Source organism: Danio rerio, chromosome 2, assembly GCF_052040795.2.
Source record: "Danio rerio strain M-AB ecotype USA chromosome 2, GRCz13ab, whole genome shotgun sequence".
NCBI classification, from domain to species: Eukaryota; Metazoa; Chordata; class Actinopteri; order Cypriniformes; family Danionidae; genus Danio; species Danio rerio.
The window spans coordinates 35,811,496-35,827,344 of NC_141022.1; the positions used below are offsets into that span (position 1 = coordinate 35,811,496).

The window sequence follows — 15,849 nt, forward strand, 5'->3', positions numbered from 1 at the left end:
TACCTTCAGTTTAAACATCTTAATGTTCAGCTTCTGATTGTCACAGTTTGGATTTACCCATATTGTTGGTTATGGCCTCAAAACTTTAGTTTCTCGGATGAGCTTACGAAAACGTAAACACTTGACTGACCTCTACTGGGCAAGAAAATCACGTTTAACCGAATCAAAGGGTTAGTTCACCTAAAACTGAAAACTGTCATCATTTCTCACTATGTGCTTGTTCCAAACCGGTTTGACTTTCTTTCTGAACACAAAGGTAAATATTATGGAAGGAAACCAGAAATCTATAACCACTGAATTATTTGTTTTTCCGACAATAGATGTCAGTGTTACTAGTTTTGATTTTATTTCAATATTTCTTTCTTTGTGTTCAACAGATTGAATAAACTGTTAAATGTTTGTAACCTATTGAGGATGAGAAATTTGGGGTAAATTATCTCCTTAGTTGAGGATGTACAAACCAATATTAAAAAACCAAACAAGCGTGTGCACAGGTTTATCAAATCACTTCACACATCAAACACATTAACACGAGTTGGCTTCAAATAGGAGCATTACATATTCCATTGCACATTATATAAACAGACCAATAATGATCTTCATTATCTTCCTTGTTTTTACTTTACAAAGGAATAATTTATTACAGTCCACCAGCACAAAACAGGAGGTAATCTAATGGAAGGTAAGGTAAAAAGGCCATTAAACAACTTGTCGTGTACTGATGGCAAACAGTAAATGGCAGTGGCATCAAATACTGATTATTATTAATTTGATTCATGGCTGGAGGTTTATGGTCCTGCTAAAGATGATATTTTCTGCACAAAACTGTAAAGTTTGTCCTAATGCTGTGCTCTACTGAAAATATAATAGTCCAAGGAGTGTGTGTGTGCAGACAGCATTTTGTCATTCCTTGAGCTCATCTTCCACTTTGCTGTTATCTTTTGCGTTTCTCCTGTTGTCCAGCTCTTTTAGTCCCTCCTGAAGCTGCTCAATGGCCTCTGCATCGCCTGCTGTGTGTGCCAGAGCCAGAGCCTCCTGATACAGTTTAGCAGATTCTTCAAACTCACCTGAATTACAAAACAGCGACAACAGTGACAGCTGGACATTTACCCGGGCATGATTTCAAGAATGTTACTTATTTATTTTAGTTATGTAATATTTTTCATAAAATCCATAGAAAAAAAACTTTTATATTATTTTAAATGAATCTATTCATCTATACATACTGTATAATGCAGAATATATCTTGAGTTTAAATAATCTAAAACAAGCTGTGATTTATTTTCCAAAACTCAAATCATACAATTTATGTCATGCACTAAATATACAAAGTTCAATGAATAAGAAAGACGCGAGTTTTTGCTGAGTGCATGTCCACAGACACATCTAGTTTCAGTTTTAATATTAATAATGGGAGGGCCAGATTTATTATAAGTTATTCCTGAATGACTATAATTTGCTGTTATACATTTTATGTTTGTTTAGTAGTTATTTTTTCAGTGTTTCTTCTGTTCTAAATAATACATTTTGGTTCACTTTAATTTAAAGAATTTTTTGTGGTGTGAAGCGGTCAAAAACATTAAACAGCAGAACCTTTTCTCCTTTTTTTGGCATTTTCCTGAAAATATAGTGTAATAGTACACTACAGTAGAACACTATGAAGTCATTTCTACCTTTTAAACTCAACAAAGTATTTTAATAAAATCTCAGATTTTATACTCTTAATTTTATATATATATATATATATATATATATATATATATATATATATATATATATATATATATAATTCATGTATTTAGTCTAACAGCGCACAAGAGACAGCTATGGACCACAATAATTCTCTATATTTACTAGATTTATTAGGTATTTTTTGGCAAAACGTAAATATTTGTTTTATTCTATCTATATTCTAAGTTGTGATAATCTTTATTCAACATTTGAATAAATACTTTCATTAATATAAACATAATTGACACGAAATAGGTTTGTTCATTTTATTTGTAACAAGTTCTTCAAAAGTACCGTTATGCATCAGGATTCCTGCCATATTTCCAAGCAGCACGTGTTGTTCAGGGTGACCCGCTGCCTGTCCGAGCTCCACGGCCTTCTTCACATAAACTAGAGCCTCATCATGCTTCCCCTGCAGGTCCAACACGGTGGCCAGGTCACTCATCAGGACCAGCGTCTGAAGCACAGCACACAATACAAAGGCTCAGTCATGAGACAAACTTCTGCGCACCAAAAAACTAATTTCTAACCCTGCTTACAATGTATGAGCAGCTTGCATATTTTCCACAAGATGTCAGCACTGAGCCTGTCTGTTGTTTATTTCAGTGGTCCTCAATATTTTTGTCACTGTGGGCTGGTCAACGCTTGACAATTTCTTTGCTAGGCCACCATCAACAAATAACATTTCTGTCACTCTGATACAAGTTGCATTTTGGAAAAAAGTTACAAAGCACTGCAGTGTGACTTGCGGTGTGTTTGAGGGATTCATTTAACTGGGTGCGTCTGGTCTGGAAGACACGGTGCGTCACACCAATAGTGCGGAGAAGCCGCGCACCTCCATTGGAAATAAACTTGTGTGAACTCTAGAAAAGACGCAATATGCGAACGGCCACTAAAAGGCCACCATCATTTGTGAACTCCCGCAGTAGATCTTCTTGCACAGCCATGGTGGATTCACCTGATTTGCAGACAACAGGGTTACGGATCCATTCCTTGGCAGTTCGCTGGGCCTTTTCCCCTTCTCAAAGAAATTTTTCAAAGATGTCTGTTTCTTACACATTTTGCTGCTGGTGCTTAATTTTGGGCGCTCAAGTGACCGAGATGTGAAGCGAGAGAATACGGTCATTTTTCAAAAATACATATCATTCAGACTCAGAAAAAAATTATGATTTCTTGTGCGGCCCAGTACCATTTGAATCACGGACCGGTACTGGTCCACAGCCCGGTGGTGGAGGACCACAAATGGAAAAAAACAAACAAACAAAAAAAAACAGCATGACTGCTTTATTGTAAGTTTTGTGAAAAGTTATTGCAAGATAGATTGTTCTGTCAGAAAACCAATTTTGAATATTGATATTTATTCGGACACTCTGCCATTTCACAGTTTATTTGTACTCTCAACCAATTGAAGTCTAATGGTTAGGGAGTTGTACTTGTAATTGAAAGGTTGCAGGTTCGATTTCCGCTGTCAAAAGGAATTGAAGATGGGGGAACGAATGAACCGCACTTTCTCCTTTTTCAATACCCAGCTGAGGTGCCCCTGAGCAAGGCACCTAACCCCTAATAGCTCCCTAAATGTATGCTAACTATGTGTGTGTGCTCTCACTTCTCACTCATGAGTGCACTTGGATGTTTTTTCTTTGCCAAAGAAAGCAAATATGGCCGTATTTCTGAAAAAGCATTGCTGAAATTATGAAGCTACTTTGCTCTTTACAGTTATGTATCAAGTTCTGTAACTGTTATTTAGCGTTACAAATTTGTAGTTGGGGCAGGTGGATTTATTATATGTTTTACTGTGAATTTGTTAAGTAAATTAGTTGTAAATTAGCTGTTCTGTTTTTATATTTGCATATAATTGAAACTGTTCATGTATTATTCAATTTAAAGATTTATGTTTCAGAAGAAACGCACCAAGCTAATGGTCGTTGTTGGGTAGTGTTGGGCCATCTGTGAGTGTCTTGTCTGGCTAGTTTATAGTTTGGTGTGTTTCATACATGTTCAGCTACAAATCAGAGGCTGTGTCCGAAATAACATACTTCCATACTATGTAGTAGGCTAAAAACAGTATGCGAGCCAAGTAGTATGTCAGAATTTATAGAATTCGAAAATCAGTATACAAGAAGTGTCTGGATGACCTACTACTTTCGATGAGATTCTGAAGTATACATCCGATGGATGCTATGCTATCCCATGATGTACCGTGTTCATTCTTGTTTCAGTCGGCTGTTGTATGTTCTAGGTGTTTACATACAGCTATTTTTAGTCCAGAACGGACCAAATACAGCTGATATGAGATGACCACACAGACAGTTTTCATTGCCACTGGTTCTTTGACGTTGATTTGACGTGTCCCAGGCTTTAATATCTTCCAGCATTGTTTTGTAGGTCTGTTCCAATACGTTTATACTTGCAAGCAAAAGAGAAAAATAACCTGCGGATGGGACTCTCCCTGCTCCTCCTGGCAGATCTGCAGAGCGTGTCTGTAATCCCGGCAGGCCCCTATGAAACGATGATTTGCTGCCAAATAACGTGCCCTTGCATCTAAACTGAGACCAAGCAGCAACCTGGTGTCTTTGCGCTCTTCGTCTAATAGAAACACAAACATTTAGTTAATTACTTTTGATGAATAAACCCAAATGAGCCAAAGTTTGAGGCTTTGGTGATACCTGAGAGGCTTTCTGGAGGAAGATCCTTCTGTTTATCCATCTTGGCCTCTAAAGAATCGGTGCAGAACTGAAAGCCATGCTCTGCTAACTCATTCCTGGAAATGAAACGAGTTACTGAACAGCACAGAGGTCAACGGGTCAGCTGACTCAGAGTTTCACCAAGGCTCGGCACTCACTTGTTTTGCGTGGCGTATATGCTGGCCAGCTTCAGCGACATCTCAATCAATGCATTGTCATCCTGATGAGATAAAACAGGTAAAAATAGTTTCAAATAGATGGTGACTGACTGCATTTCTCATTGCCTTTGTTAGCTTGCAGCTAGAAGGGCATCCGCTGCATAAAACATATGCTGGATAAGTTGGTGGATCATTCTGCTGTGGCGACCCCGGATTAATAAAGGGACTAAGCTGAAAAGAAAATGAATGAATGAACGAGTAAAAGGCCTTACATACTACAAATATACTGCTTGCTTAGAGATGCTGTTTTCAAAGTAGCCCACTATACCTTTCTTCACTACTTCCTATATTAATATTATGATTATTATTTTATTTATTGTTTTACAAAATAACAATCAGCACAATTAACAAGGGGAATACCCAGCATTAAATAGCATCAGAGTAAACACGTGTAAAAAACATATACATCAAATTCAGTAAAACAGAAATCAAAATATGAAATTAACATGCGAGTTGTCAGTGTGATAACAATTATTATACAAGCATTAGGCACAGGTCAAAATGTTCATAAAGGGTCCAAATAATTATTTCAGGTTTCTAAACAAATGTGCGTGTTATGTTTTTTAAACTATATGTTACATATTCCAAACGCCATTTATATTATTTTTAAATAATTCAACTGTTGGAGGGTGTTCATTTTCCCAGTTTAACAGAAAAATTTTCTAGATACATAAGAAATCAGACCTACTAAATAAAGATCCTAAAAAAGGATCTGATCATTCACTTCATTCATCTCACTTCATTCAAGTCAACCCTAAATTATATATATATTAAATATAAATTATAAATATATATATAGTATATATATATATATATAGTCCCTTTTTAAATCTGGGGTCACCACAGCAGAATGAGCCACCAACTTATCCAGCATATGTTTACATACACATACACTCATTTACACATAAACACTACGGACAATTTAGCCTTCCCAATTTACCTATACCACGTCTTTGGACTGTGGGGAAAAACCGGTGGAATCCCACACGAACACAGTGAGAACATGCAAATTCCACACAGAAATGCCAACTAACCCAGCCAAGGCTCAAACCTACGACCTTCTTGCTGTGAGGCGATCGTGCTACCCACTGGACCACCGTGACACCCAACTCATGTACAGTATCCCTAAACTCATTTAGCTTTTCAGTTACAAAAAATATGCATAAAAGTGTCCTTATGTTTCTTACATCTGTTGCATAAAGCCGATGCACTAGGATATATCCTACTGAGTTAACTTAGTGGCAGGTGCCATCTATACAATCTTCATAGTGTTAGGTTGTAGGCATAGGTCATAAATGTAGTTTTAAACTTATTGTAGGATTGAATGAGCACAATTGATACCGTCTCTTTAAATAGAGCTGTATTAAGTTTATTAAAAGTTACAGCAAGTCAAAATTGCATTGTTGAGGAAGGAAAAATAGTTGTATTATTATGCAGATGAAAGAGCATTCGCTGAATAAAACAAACGCCAAAGTCTATTCCGCTATTATTATTTTCATTATTACTATGCAGATGGAAGGGCATCAGAGTACCAGAGTAACTAATGGTGCGACCCCTGATAAATCAGGGACTAAGCTGAACAGTAGTGAGTTATGATTATTAATATTATTATTAAATAGAATTTCATCATTTCACTTTTCACAATTTTACTAGTAAATAAAGTCTACACATAAACTTTAATGTTAGCTTGAGAAAGCCTGAAAGTTAAAAATTGTTACATCAAAGTTTAAAAAGCTTGATTTAGCCTGTAGCTAGCATTACTTAGCATGGTGTTAGCATTTTTAGCATGTTGCTTCTAGTATGTTTCTAGTACAATGTTTTAACGGATATACAGTACAAATGTTTACCTGTGGTGTTCCTCCTGACAACATGAAACTCATCGCTGCTTTGAACAGCTTCTCAGCCTGTACAAAAAGTATCACAAGCTGGTGTTTACTACACATTTTTGCAGTAATCTGGAGATCTGAGTCAGTGGAGCAGGGCAAAGGGAAGATCTTACATTGTCCAGCTGACCTCGAACAAAGGCAAGATTTGCCATCTGCGAAGAAACCAGAACATATCATTTTACTGTATGTAATATTCTATATAAATGGTTGTTGTGTGGAATATTGTATGTGAAAGAATCATAACTGTTTTAATGATGTGCTATTTGACATTATTACTTTTCTTTTAAAAATAAAACAAATCATACCCACAAAATGCAAGCACTATGCAAGGTTACTTTTTTTCCTTCAAAAATCAGCATGGTTACAATAGTGGAATTGACTTTATACAACAGTCTAACATAATAATTTAGTATAATTTAGATGCTTAATATTAACTCATTAATACAATTAAGATAAGATTAGCCCATATTGGCTGTTTTTGCTCTATTGTGCATCTCATTGAGCAACCTGATTGTGTTTAGTTTATGAATGAAGCAACCATTAAAATTATTTATCACCCACTTGCTGCCTCCTACTGGTTATTTTTTTTTTTAATGTTTTAATACATTTAATATATTATTATTAGTGTAAATAAACACATCTCAATGCCACTTCATATGCAACTTCTACAAAGATAATTTTAGTTGAAACATATTAATAATATTAATATTGTTTACTATTTTATTATTGTAAACATATTTGACTGATTAAATGTACAAATTTGACTCAAAAGATGACTTTTTTACACTTTTAAAACTGTTTTATAAAAAGGCAAACATGTCCATAAAAATGTAAAAATCTATTTAAACTTGATTGAAATTTTTTTTATATAATTTCTATCCTTCCTGTGAACCGACAATAAAGAAAATGACAAATATCAGAAACTTCAGAAGCCAACTATAGTCCTTAAGATACCAGAACAATAATATGCTTAGCAAAATATAGTCTAATTATTATTATCACAAATATTCTAGAAAATACTTAGATATTTTTAGTCAACAGCACACCCCTGTACATGATCATAATATTTTTTAGACATGATAATGGGCTAAGCTAGGTAAAAAAAAACAAGGCAAGGTTTAAAAAATAAATGCAAAATCTTACCAGGCTGTATGTGTATATAATGGCATCGTTATTGTGCATCTGATGTGCCAGTCGGACAGCTCGGTGTAAGAAACCATCAGCTGCATCCAGCTCCCCAATCATCATGCTGTACTGTGAAGCACACAGAGTAACATTCAGTCTTCAAAAACAACCTTTTAATGCAAGATGCCCAGTAGTTTCTCTGTAACAGCTTACAAAGTGAGAAACTAATTGAAGCCAAGTATGGCTGCACGATATTGCAATATTCTTTTCTGCGATAATTTTTGTGATATGAATACAGTTTCACAAGATGGTCTGATAGCCCTGATTGTCAGTTGTATTCAGGTACAGATATTGAATAATCCCAATTATTGTCTTGTTTCTAGTCGAAATATCTTATTAGTCTTAGATCAAGTAGAAATATTGTTTTGTTTTTACCTTCAGAAGAAATAAATCCAAATTAAAAGTTTTCCCTTTAAACAAGCTAAAATGTCTGCTAAAAGGGTAAATAAAATAATCTTGTTGCCACTTTTAAATGTAGATTTTTAGACTAGAAGCCAGACAAAAATTCTAATTAAGTATCTTTTTCCCTGCATAAATAATTAAATACAATTCATCTTTGTAAATCATATATGTTTTGTCCCCGAATGTTTTAAACTGTTTTGAAATGCTCAGTCACAAGCCTTAAAAACACATGCAAATGATGAAACTTTCACAATATATGGCTAAAGTTAGCATTGACCACATGTGTTCTGTAGCTCCTGGTCAACCATAATTCAGACTGGCATTGCAGACCTTGCAATGTGACTATTGCAGATGTGCACATTGCAATATCAATGCTGAAACAATATATTGTACAGCCCTAACAGCAAGTGCTTTAAAATATGAAAAGTCTAACATTGTGAGGGGTTTAATCTATTAGATGCAACAGATCCACAAAACTATGATACTAGTGAGAACTTCATAGAACTTGAAAGGCATCAATATAGTTTCCTGCACTAAGACAGTGAAAATTTAAGCTTGTAAAGAGAACTAAAATATATTAAGTGGCATTATTACTTTTGTGTGTGTGTGTGTGTGTGTGTGTGTGTTTTGAAAAAGTACAGAATTACTTATATTTTATACTTTTTAATATGAATTTCATTATCGAAATAACATATAATATGAACAGAACTGTTGTATCATTGCGAAGAGATGATGCCAACTATTGAGGACTTTAAGGACAACACATCTACTTAATACACAAATAAACTTCATTGAACATGCACAAATAGACAAATAGACATCACCTATTTACTATGTAACTGCAGGTTAATTACACTACCTGACAAAAGTCTTGTCGTCAATCCCAGTTGTAAGAGCAACAAATAATTACTTGACTTTTAGTTGATCATTTGAAAAAGTGGCAGAAGGTAGATTTTTTTGAGGAATCATCTATTGAACTGCATCCCAATCATCACAATACTGCAGAGGACCTACTGAAACTGGCATGGACTGAAGATTCTCTTAGAAATCAGTCAAGTTTGGTAAAGGAAAAATTATGGTTTGGGGTTACATTCAGTATGGGGGCATACAAGAGAGATCTGTAGAGTGAATGGCAACATCAACAGCCTGAGTTATCAAGACATTTGTGCTGCCCATTACAGTACAAAATTCTTCAGCAGGATAGCGCTCCTTCTCATACTTCAGCCTCCACATCACAGTTCTTGAAAGCAAAGGTCAAGGTGCTTAAGGATTGGCCAGCCCAGTCACCTGACATGAACATTATTGAGCATGTCTGGTGTAAGATGATGGACGAGGCATTGAAGATGAATCCAAATAATCTTGATGAACTCTGGGAGTCCTGCATGAACCCTTTCTTTGCCATTCCAGATGACTTTATTAATAAGTGATTTGAGTCAATGCAAAGATGTTTGGATGCAGTCCTCTAAACCCATGGGTGTCATACACAAAAATAATTCTTTTTCTACTGCACCATGACTTTATATTCTTTACTGTACATTATTTCTGTTACGTGACAACACTTTTGTCTAAGCAAAACCAGACCTTACTGTCTTAATTAAATAATTAAAAATCGAGGCATGATCATATTTCATTGTGGTAAAATAAGCTTAATCTAAAGGCCTTTGCCTGTCATATGAGACACTTCTGATATAAAATGATCAACTAGAAGTCAAGCGATTATTTGTTGCTCCTAAAACTTGGATAGGCGACAAGACTTTAGTCAGGTATATAACTTTAACTGTTTAATTACTAATTATTTAGTTATTAGTAATAGTTACAAAACTATTAGTAAAAATATAAAGTTATGGCAATTAATAACCTTAATTTTCCTGACTTTGACTGTAATGTAATAATAAGCACCTTTAGTAAAGCTCCTTTGAAACAATAAATTTGTGAAAACCGCTATACAAATAAACTTGAATTTAATTGAATTTGTGTAGATTGAATTATCTTAGACTACGCTAGCAAAGCATACAAATTTAGCTTAAACTCTCTTAATGTGCTGAGAGTTCTCAGGAAAGCATCCCAGCATAATTTACCTTGGCTTTCTTCAAGAGCAGAATAAGTTCATCCTCAAGTTTTTGCTCCTCGGTTTTCTCATCTGAGCCTCCAAAAAGCGAAAAGGCTGATGTGAAAGCAAATCTGAGCGTCAGATCATTTGATATGAACACACAGAGAAGTCAATCTGACTTGACGTGCTTTAAACATTACATACATATAATGTTACGACAGCACCACGCACGTTACGTCATGTGTCAAAGGATGTAACCAACTGTTTCTTCTGATACACAAACAACCTGAATCTGAACTCACCGACGGCACCCCAGGCAAGAGTCCACCTGCTGAAGTCTGTAGTGTCCGAGTGGCTCTTCTGACTAGGCATTTGCAGACTGGCACAGCGATGCCATGACCTTCTGTGCCAGCGCTTCACACAGCGGCTCGACCGCGCCAGCACGCCGGTCGGTTCATGCAGCGACTTGATTCCCGCAAGAGAAAAACTACAACCCGGTGCATTTCTCGGACATTCGTTACCACAAAGCTTCAAACGAAAGACCTGTGCAGCTAGTTGTCGACAGTAAGAGCGCAGCGCCATATTTCTGTGATTATGCAATGACGCAAGCCAAGCGTTGGAGGTGAGGTGGTCACGTGACTAGCTCGGGCTCTATGATTTGCTTTCATTCATTGTATTTAATTCTGTGTATTTAACTTAAATTTGTAGTTACGTTGTATTTTAATCAGTTTTCCATTTAATATATTATCATTATTATTATTTTATTACTTTATTAAAATGATGTCTGCTCCTATATATATATATATATATATATATATATATATATATATATATATATATATATATGTGTGTGTGTGTGTGTGTGTGTGTGTGTGTGTGTGTGTGTGTGTGTGTGTGTGTGTGTGTGTGTGTGTGTGTGTGTGTGTGTGTGTGTGTGTGTGTTATGAGGTAAATATTAAATAGTTTTTTTTATTTGAACGTAATTATTATATCTGCACAAATGTGTCCCGCACCGTCGATCATGGACCAGTCCAGCAGTCAAAGAAGTAAAGATCTCATTTTAAAAACAAAATAGTTCATTTATTATTTTTAGTTGTGAATTCATCTTAAAAAAAAATTAGACCCTCACTATACAAAATATGACATAAAACAATTTTATTTATAGGTATAACTTATATTTCTAGGTACTTATTTGGGGGCCCTCAGATTTCCTTATATAATATCTTGCTTATTGGTTAAATCCGCCCCTGCTCTCATATCTTTACTAGGTTATCATTAAGTCAGCTCTTTAAAAAAAATGTATTCAATAGCAGATTTTGTGGAGGAAAACGATGCAACCTGATGAAAGGGACTTTAAATATACTATTTAATGTTTACCTCACAACACCTCATATATATATATATATATATATATATATATATATATATATAATTTACACATAATCATTTTATTTATTAACTTGTTATTATTTTTATTTTATTGGTTGGTTTAATTTCATTATTTATTATTTTATAAATAATTCTTTATGACTTTTAATTAATTTATTTATTACTTTATTATTCTTTAATAAGTTTAACATTTTGATTGATCAAGTCATTTGCAGTGCCTCCTGGGATTGCAGTCCTTTTCCTCATTATTGGAGAGGGGTTTGGATGCAGACATGGTGCAGATGTGCTGCATGCAAGGCTTTTTATTGCCCACACATAACCCCACTAATTCTACCCTTCACAATGACGTCACTAGCTCCACTGAGTTTGACATTCCATGAAAGATATTATTTGTTATTATTCTAATCCAGTGACTCGTGGTGCAGGTATCCTGTCGCCTCACAGCAAGAAGGTCCTGGTTCGAACCGCGGAGTCCGTTGGCATGTCTCTGTGAATTTCCTCCGGGTGCTCCGGTTTCCAAAGACAAGAGTCCAAAGACATGCGGTACAGGTGAATTGGGTAAGCTAAAAAATAGTCTGTAGTGTATGTGTGTGAATAAGAGTGTATGGGTGTTTCCCAGTGATGGGTTGCAGCTGGAAGGGCATCCGCTGCATAAAACATATGCTGGATAAGTTGGTGGTTCATTCTGCTGTGGCGACCTCGAAATAATAAAGGGACTAAGCCGAAAAGAAAATGAATGAATGAATTATTCAAATCCCAATTTAAATGAAGAACATATATAAATTATTAGCCCCGTTTATTTTCTATCCCAATTTCTGTTTAATGCAGAGAAGATTCTTTTCAACACTTTTTCAACTCATTTCTAATAACTGCTTTATTTTATCTTTGCCATGATGACAGTAAATAATATTTGACTAGATATTTTTCAACACACTTCTATACAGCTTAAAGTGACATTTAAAAGCTTAACTGGATTAATTAGGTTAAATAGGCAGGTTAGGGTAATTAGGCAAGTTATTGTATATCGATGGTTTGTTCTGTAGACTACTGAAAAAATATAGCTTAAAGGGCCTAATAATTTTCACCTAAAAATGGTTTTTAAAAAATTAAAAGCTGCTTTTATTCTAGCCAAAATAAAACAAATAAAAGTTTCTCCAGAAGAAAAAATATTATCAGACATACTGTGAAAATTTCCTTGCTCTGTTAAATATCATTCCGGACAAAAAAAAAAAAAAACTTCATAATAATTCTGACTTCAACTGTGTATATACTATATATAAATATATATATATATATATATATATATATATATATATATATATATATATATATATATATATATATATATATAAACACTTTTTTATATTTAACTTTTTATATTATATGCAAAATCCTTTATCCACAAATTCCACAAACCAACAGAGACTTATGAAAATATGATGCTTCCAGTAAGTTAATCTTTGATGCTTTTCTGTGTTTTTTCATTTTCCCTTTCTTTATTTTGTTTCCTTTTCTGTTTTCCTGTCTATTTCTGATTTGTTAATTACTGTTCTTATCACTTAGTAGTTGTATTTACCTGTATTCCAGTCTCTCAGCTTGCAAGTCCAAGTCTGCATCCAGATACTAGTGCATTGTTACTCAAGTAACAAAGTAAACCTTTTTATTCTCAAAAATAGTGTGCTTATTATTTCTGCCATAAAAAAATCCTTAATAATGAATTAATGGCTAATTGTTTGGAATATATGTTCATATATTGGTTTTAATTTATCGGTAGTTAAAATATCATATAAAGTATTAAATGTCATGCATGTACAAATATTTTAACAAAACTCTGTCTCATTTCTAACATGCCCCCCTTTTTGGGGGTAATATTATATTAGGTGAAAATATGTTTACTAAGTGACTTAATGACTTAATTGTCAAACTTCAGGAAGTGAAGTTTCAAACATTTGTTAAAAGACAACAGCATTAACATAAGCAAGATCTGTTTAAAAAGTAAAAAGCTCCAGGTTTGGAATTCTAGACCTAGTGCTAAGTTACAAATAAAATGAATGAATGAATGAATGAATAAATAAATAAATAAATAAATAAATATTTACTTTCCCTGTACCGGGATGCGAATAAATAGGTAAAACAATATGCCAAAACAGTTGTTGATCCATTCAACTGTGGCGACCCCTGATAAATAAGAGACTAAGCTGAAGAAAAATAAATATTCACCAATCTATGATCCACTGTTTATTTATTTTACCAAAGCACAGATGAGGTTACAAAACATCACAATATCCTTTTTATCACCCAATTCCCATTAGAGGTTTAGCAGGAAAAAGAGGGAATGCTTTGTTTGTGGTAATAATCTCTTTTCAGTTGTAGGTTAGCACACAGTGGGTGTCTGTACCATAGATCATGCAGTAATTACAGGTTAAACATATTCATTTGTAGACACAGAAGTGCACAAAGAGAGAGAGAAAGGAAAGGCATAGGGTGATTCAAACACACAGTCACTCACACTTAATATGCACATAAACAATAACCACACACACACACACACACACACACACACAAACGCACACACGCACACACAAACGCACAGAAAATAATACATGTATCCCTCAAATTTCAAATCTTTCTTTGAAAAAATAGCTCTCAAAACCAATAGTGTTAAGATTATAATGTATGTAAAGTACATTTCATCTAGAAAGAGAACAGAGTTGCACCTGTGAAATGTACATCTGAAAAAAAGTGTTTTTAACTTCACATTTATTTGTACAACAGGTTAGCATAGCCTTAAATCAAGAAATAAAGTGTATGTGTATGAGAGGCTTTCTAACACACTATTAGAACTCACTGCAACAAATATAATACATTTCTTTCAAAAAAGATGAGCGTTTACTTTACAGAAACAGTATAAAATGCAGGCAAAGAGGAATGTTCAATGAGGTATAAATGACTTTAAAATACTCATTTCTTTTTAATTAAAGGAACGGTGCACCACCAAAAAAAAAATGCACATAATTTACTCCCTCTCAAAACATCCTAGATGTGCATTTCATCTTTCGGACAAATAATATCAGAGTAATATTTAAAAAAGGCTCATCCCAGCTTTCTAATGAGAGTGAATGTTGCCTGACAGGGGTGGACAGGGACAGTATTTTTGCCCGGGACAGTTATAAAACATCAGGCCACTTGAGTGAATGATAACTAAAGGGGAGTGTGCAGTCGGTAAATAAAGAGCGATGGTTGGGAGGAGGATTGATAGGTCAAGGTGGCAGGTCAGATTGACCTTCAGCTCACCAGGAAATGTCTCTGTGCTCCCTATGGCTAGTCCACCCCTGGTGCCCGACCTTTTGAAGCTTAAAACACCACATCCATCATAAAAAGTAATCCATATGACTAAAGTTGATTGAGAATGTTTTTTTAGTGAACCAAAGGGTTTTTGTAAGAAAAATTATGTTTTTTAACTCTCTAAAACACACCTGTATGATATTTTCCAACAGGTGGTAACAGATATTTGATTTGTTTACCTTCTTTACTTGCAATAGGATCTTAAGTTTTAGATATGAATAATTGTTTGGAAAAAGTTTCCCAGTACTGGGATGTGGCTGGAGGTGCATCCGTTGCGTAAAACATATGCTGGAATAGTTGGCGGTTCATTCCGCTGTAGTGACCCCAGATTAATAAAGGGAATAAGCTGAAAAGAAAATGAATGAATGAATAATTGTTTGGAAAAAGTTTGGTGGTTCATTCCGCTGTGGCGACTTCAGATAAATCAGAGATCATAAGCCGAAGGAAAATTTATGAATTTTTTTTACTTGCTTTAAATACATTCATTTACCCTCTGTCTGGAGTCCTACATATTACTTCTATGATGGACAGATGTGGTTTTTGTAGCTTCAAAAACTCGTGCAACATTCACTTACATTACAAAGCAGAAAAGCACCAGAACAATGTAACTCAAACTGTCCTCATCTGGAAAAAAAGAAAGGCATTTATATCTAGAATGATGAAATGACAGTGAGTAAATTATAATTTTTTGGGCAAACTATTACCTCATGTTAAATCAAAATGTCAACTTCCTAAGAGACTAATAAAAAAGCCTTGTGTGCCTAAAGCGAATCACCTGATAATTCAGTGTCCAAAACATTTTACTTAAAGGTGAGTCAGTAAATTTTGAATTAAAAGCAAAATCAGCAAAAAACACCCAAGAATCACACACTTCTGAAAGAATTTACAAAGCAATTTATAGACACATTGCAGACCTCACTATCGACCTGTTGAAGCAAGTGCCGCAAATTAAAATCTCC

The 15,849-nt window shown here is 34.6% G+C and overlaps 2 protein-coding genes across 4 annotated transcripts in view; both read right to left on the reverse strand.

The window, feature by feature from the left end:
- Positions 1 to 133, reverse strand: part of slc4a2a (solute carrier family 4 member 2a) — an 83,603-nt gene extending 83,470 nt beyond the window's left edge. Inside the window, exon 1 of the mRNA XM_087239825.1 lies at positions 4 to 133. The gene's annotated coding sequence lies outside the window, so the exon portion shown is untranslated. The remainder of the gene's footprint in view (positions 1 to 3) is intronic.
- Positions 134 to 479: 346 nt separating this feature from the next.
- ttc19 (tetratricopeptide repeat domain 19) lies at positions 480 to 10,768 on the reverse strand. 3 transcript variants are annotated; one of them, NM_001346244.1, is made up of 10 exons: positions 10,459 to 10,768; positions 10,185 to 10,270; positions 7,663 to 7,773; positions 6,633 to 6,671; positions 6,481 to 6,537; positions 4,574 to 4,635; positions 4,398 to 4,492; positions 4,163 to 4,317; positions 2,026 to 2,188; positions 480 to 1,067 (listed from the first exon to the last, which is right to left on the reverse strand). In NM_001346244.1, the coding sequence occupies exons 1-10, from the start codon at positions 10,736 to 10,738 to the stop codon at positions 904 to 906; spliced, it is 1,212 nt and encodes a 403-aa protein (NP_001333173.1). In that variant the 5' UTR covers positions 10,739 to 10,768; the 3' UTR covers positions 480 to 903. The 3 variants fall into 3 exon arrangements, 1 of the variants encoding a protein (NP_001333173.1); XR_015477873.1 differs by having other exon boundaries at positions 481 to 1,067; positions 2,271 to 4,317; positions 10,459 to 10,767; XR_015477874.1 differs by lacking the exons at positions 480 to 1,067; positions 2,026 to 2,188 and adding an exon at positions 3,103 to 3,432 and having other exon boundaries at positions 3,738 to 4,317; positions 10,459 to 10,767.
- Positions 10,769 to 15,849: the final 5,081 nt, after the last annotated feature.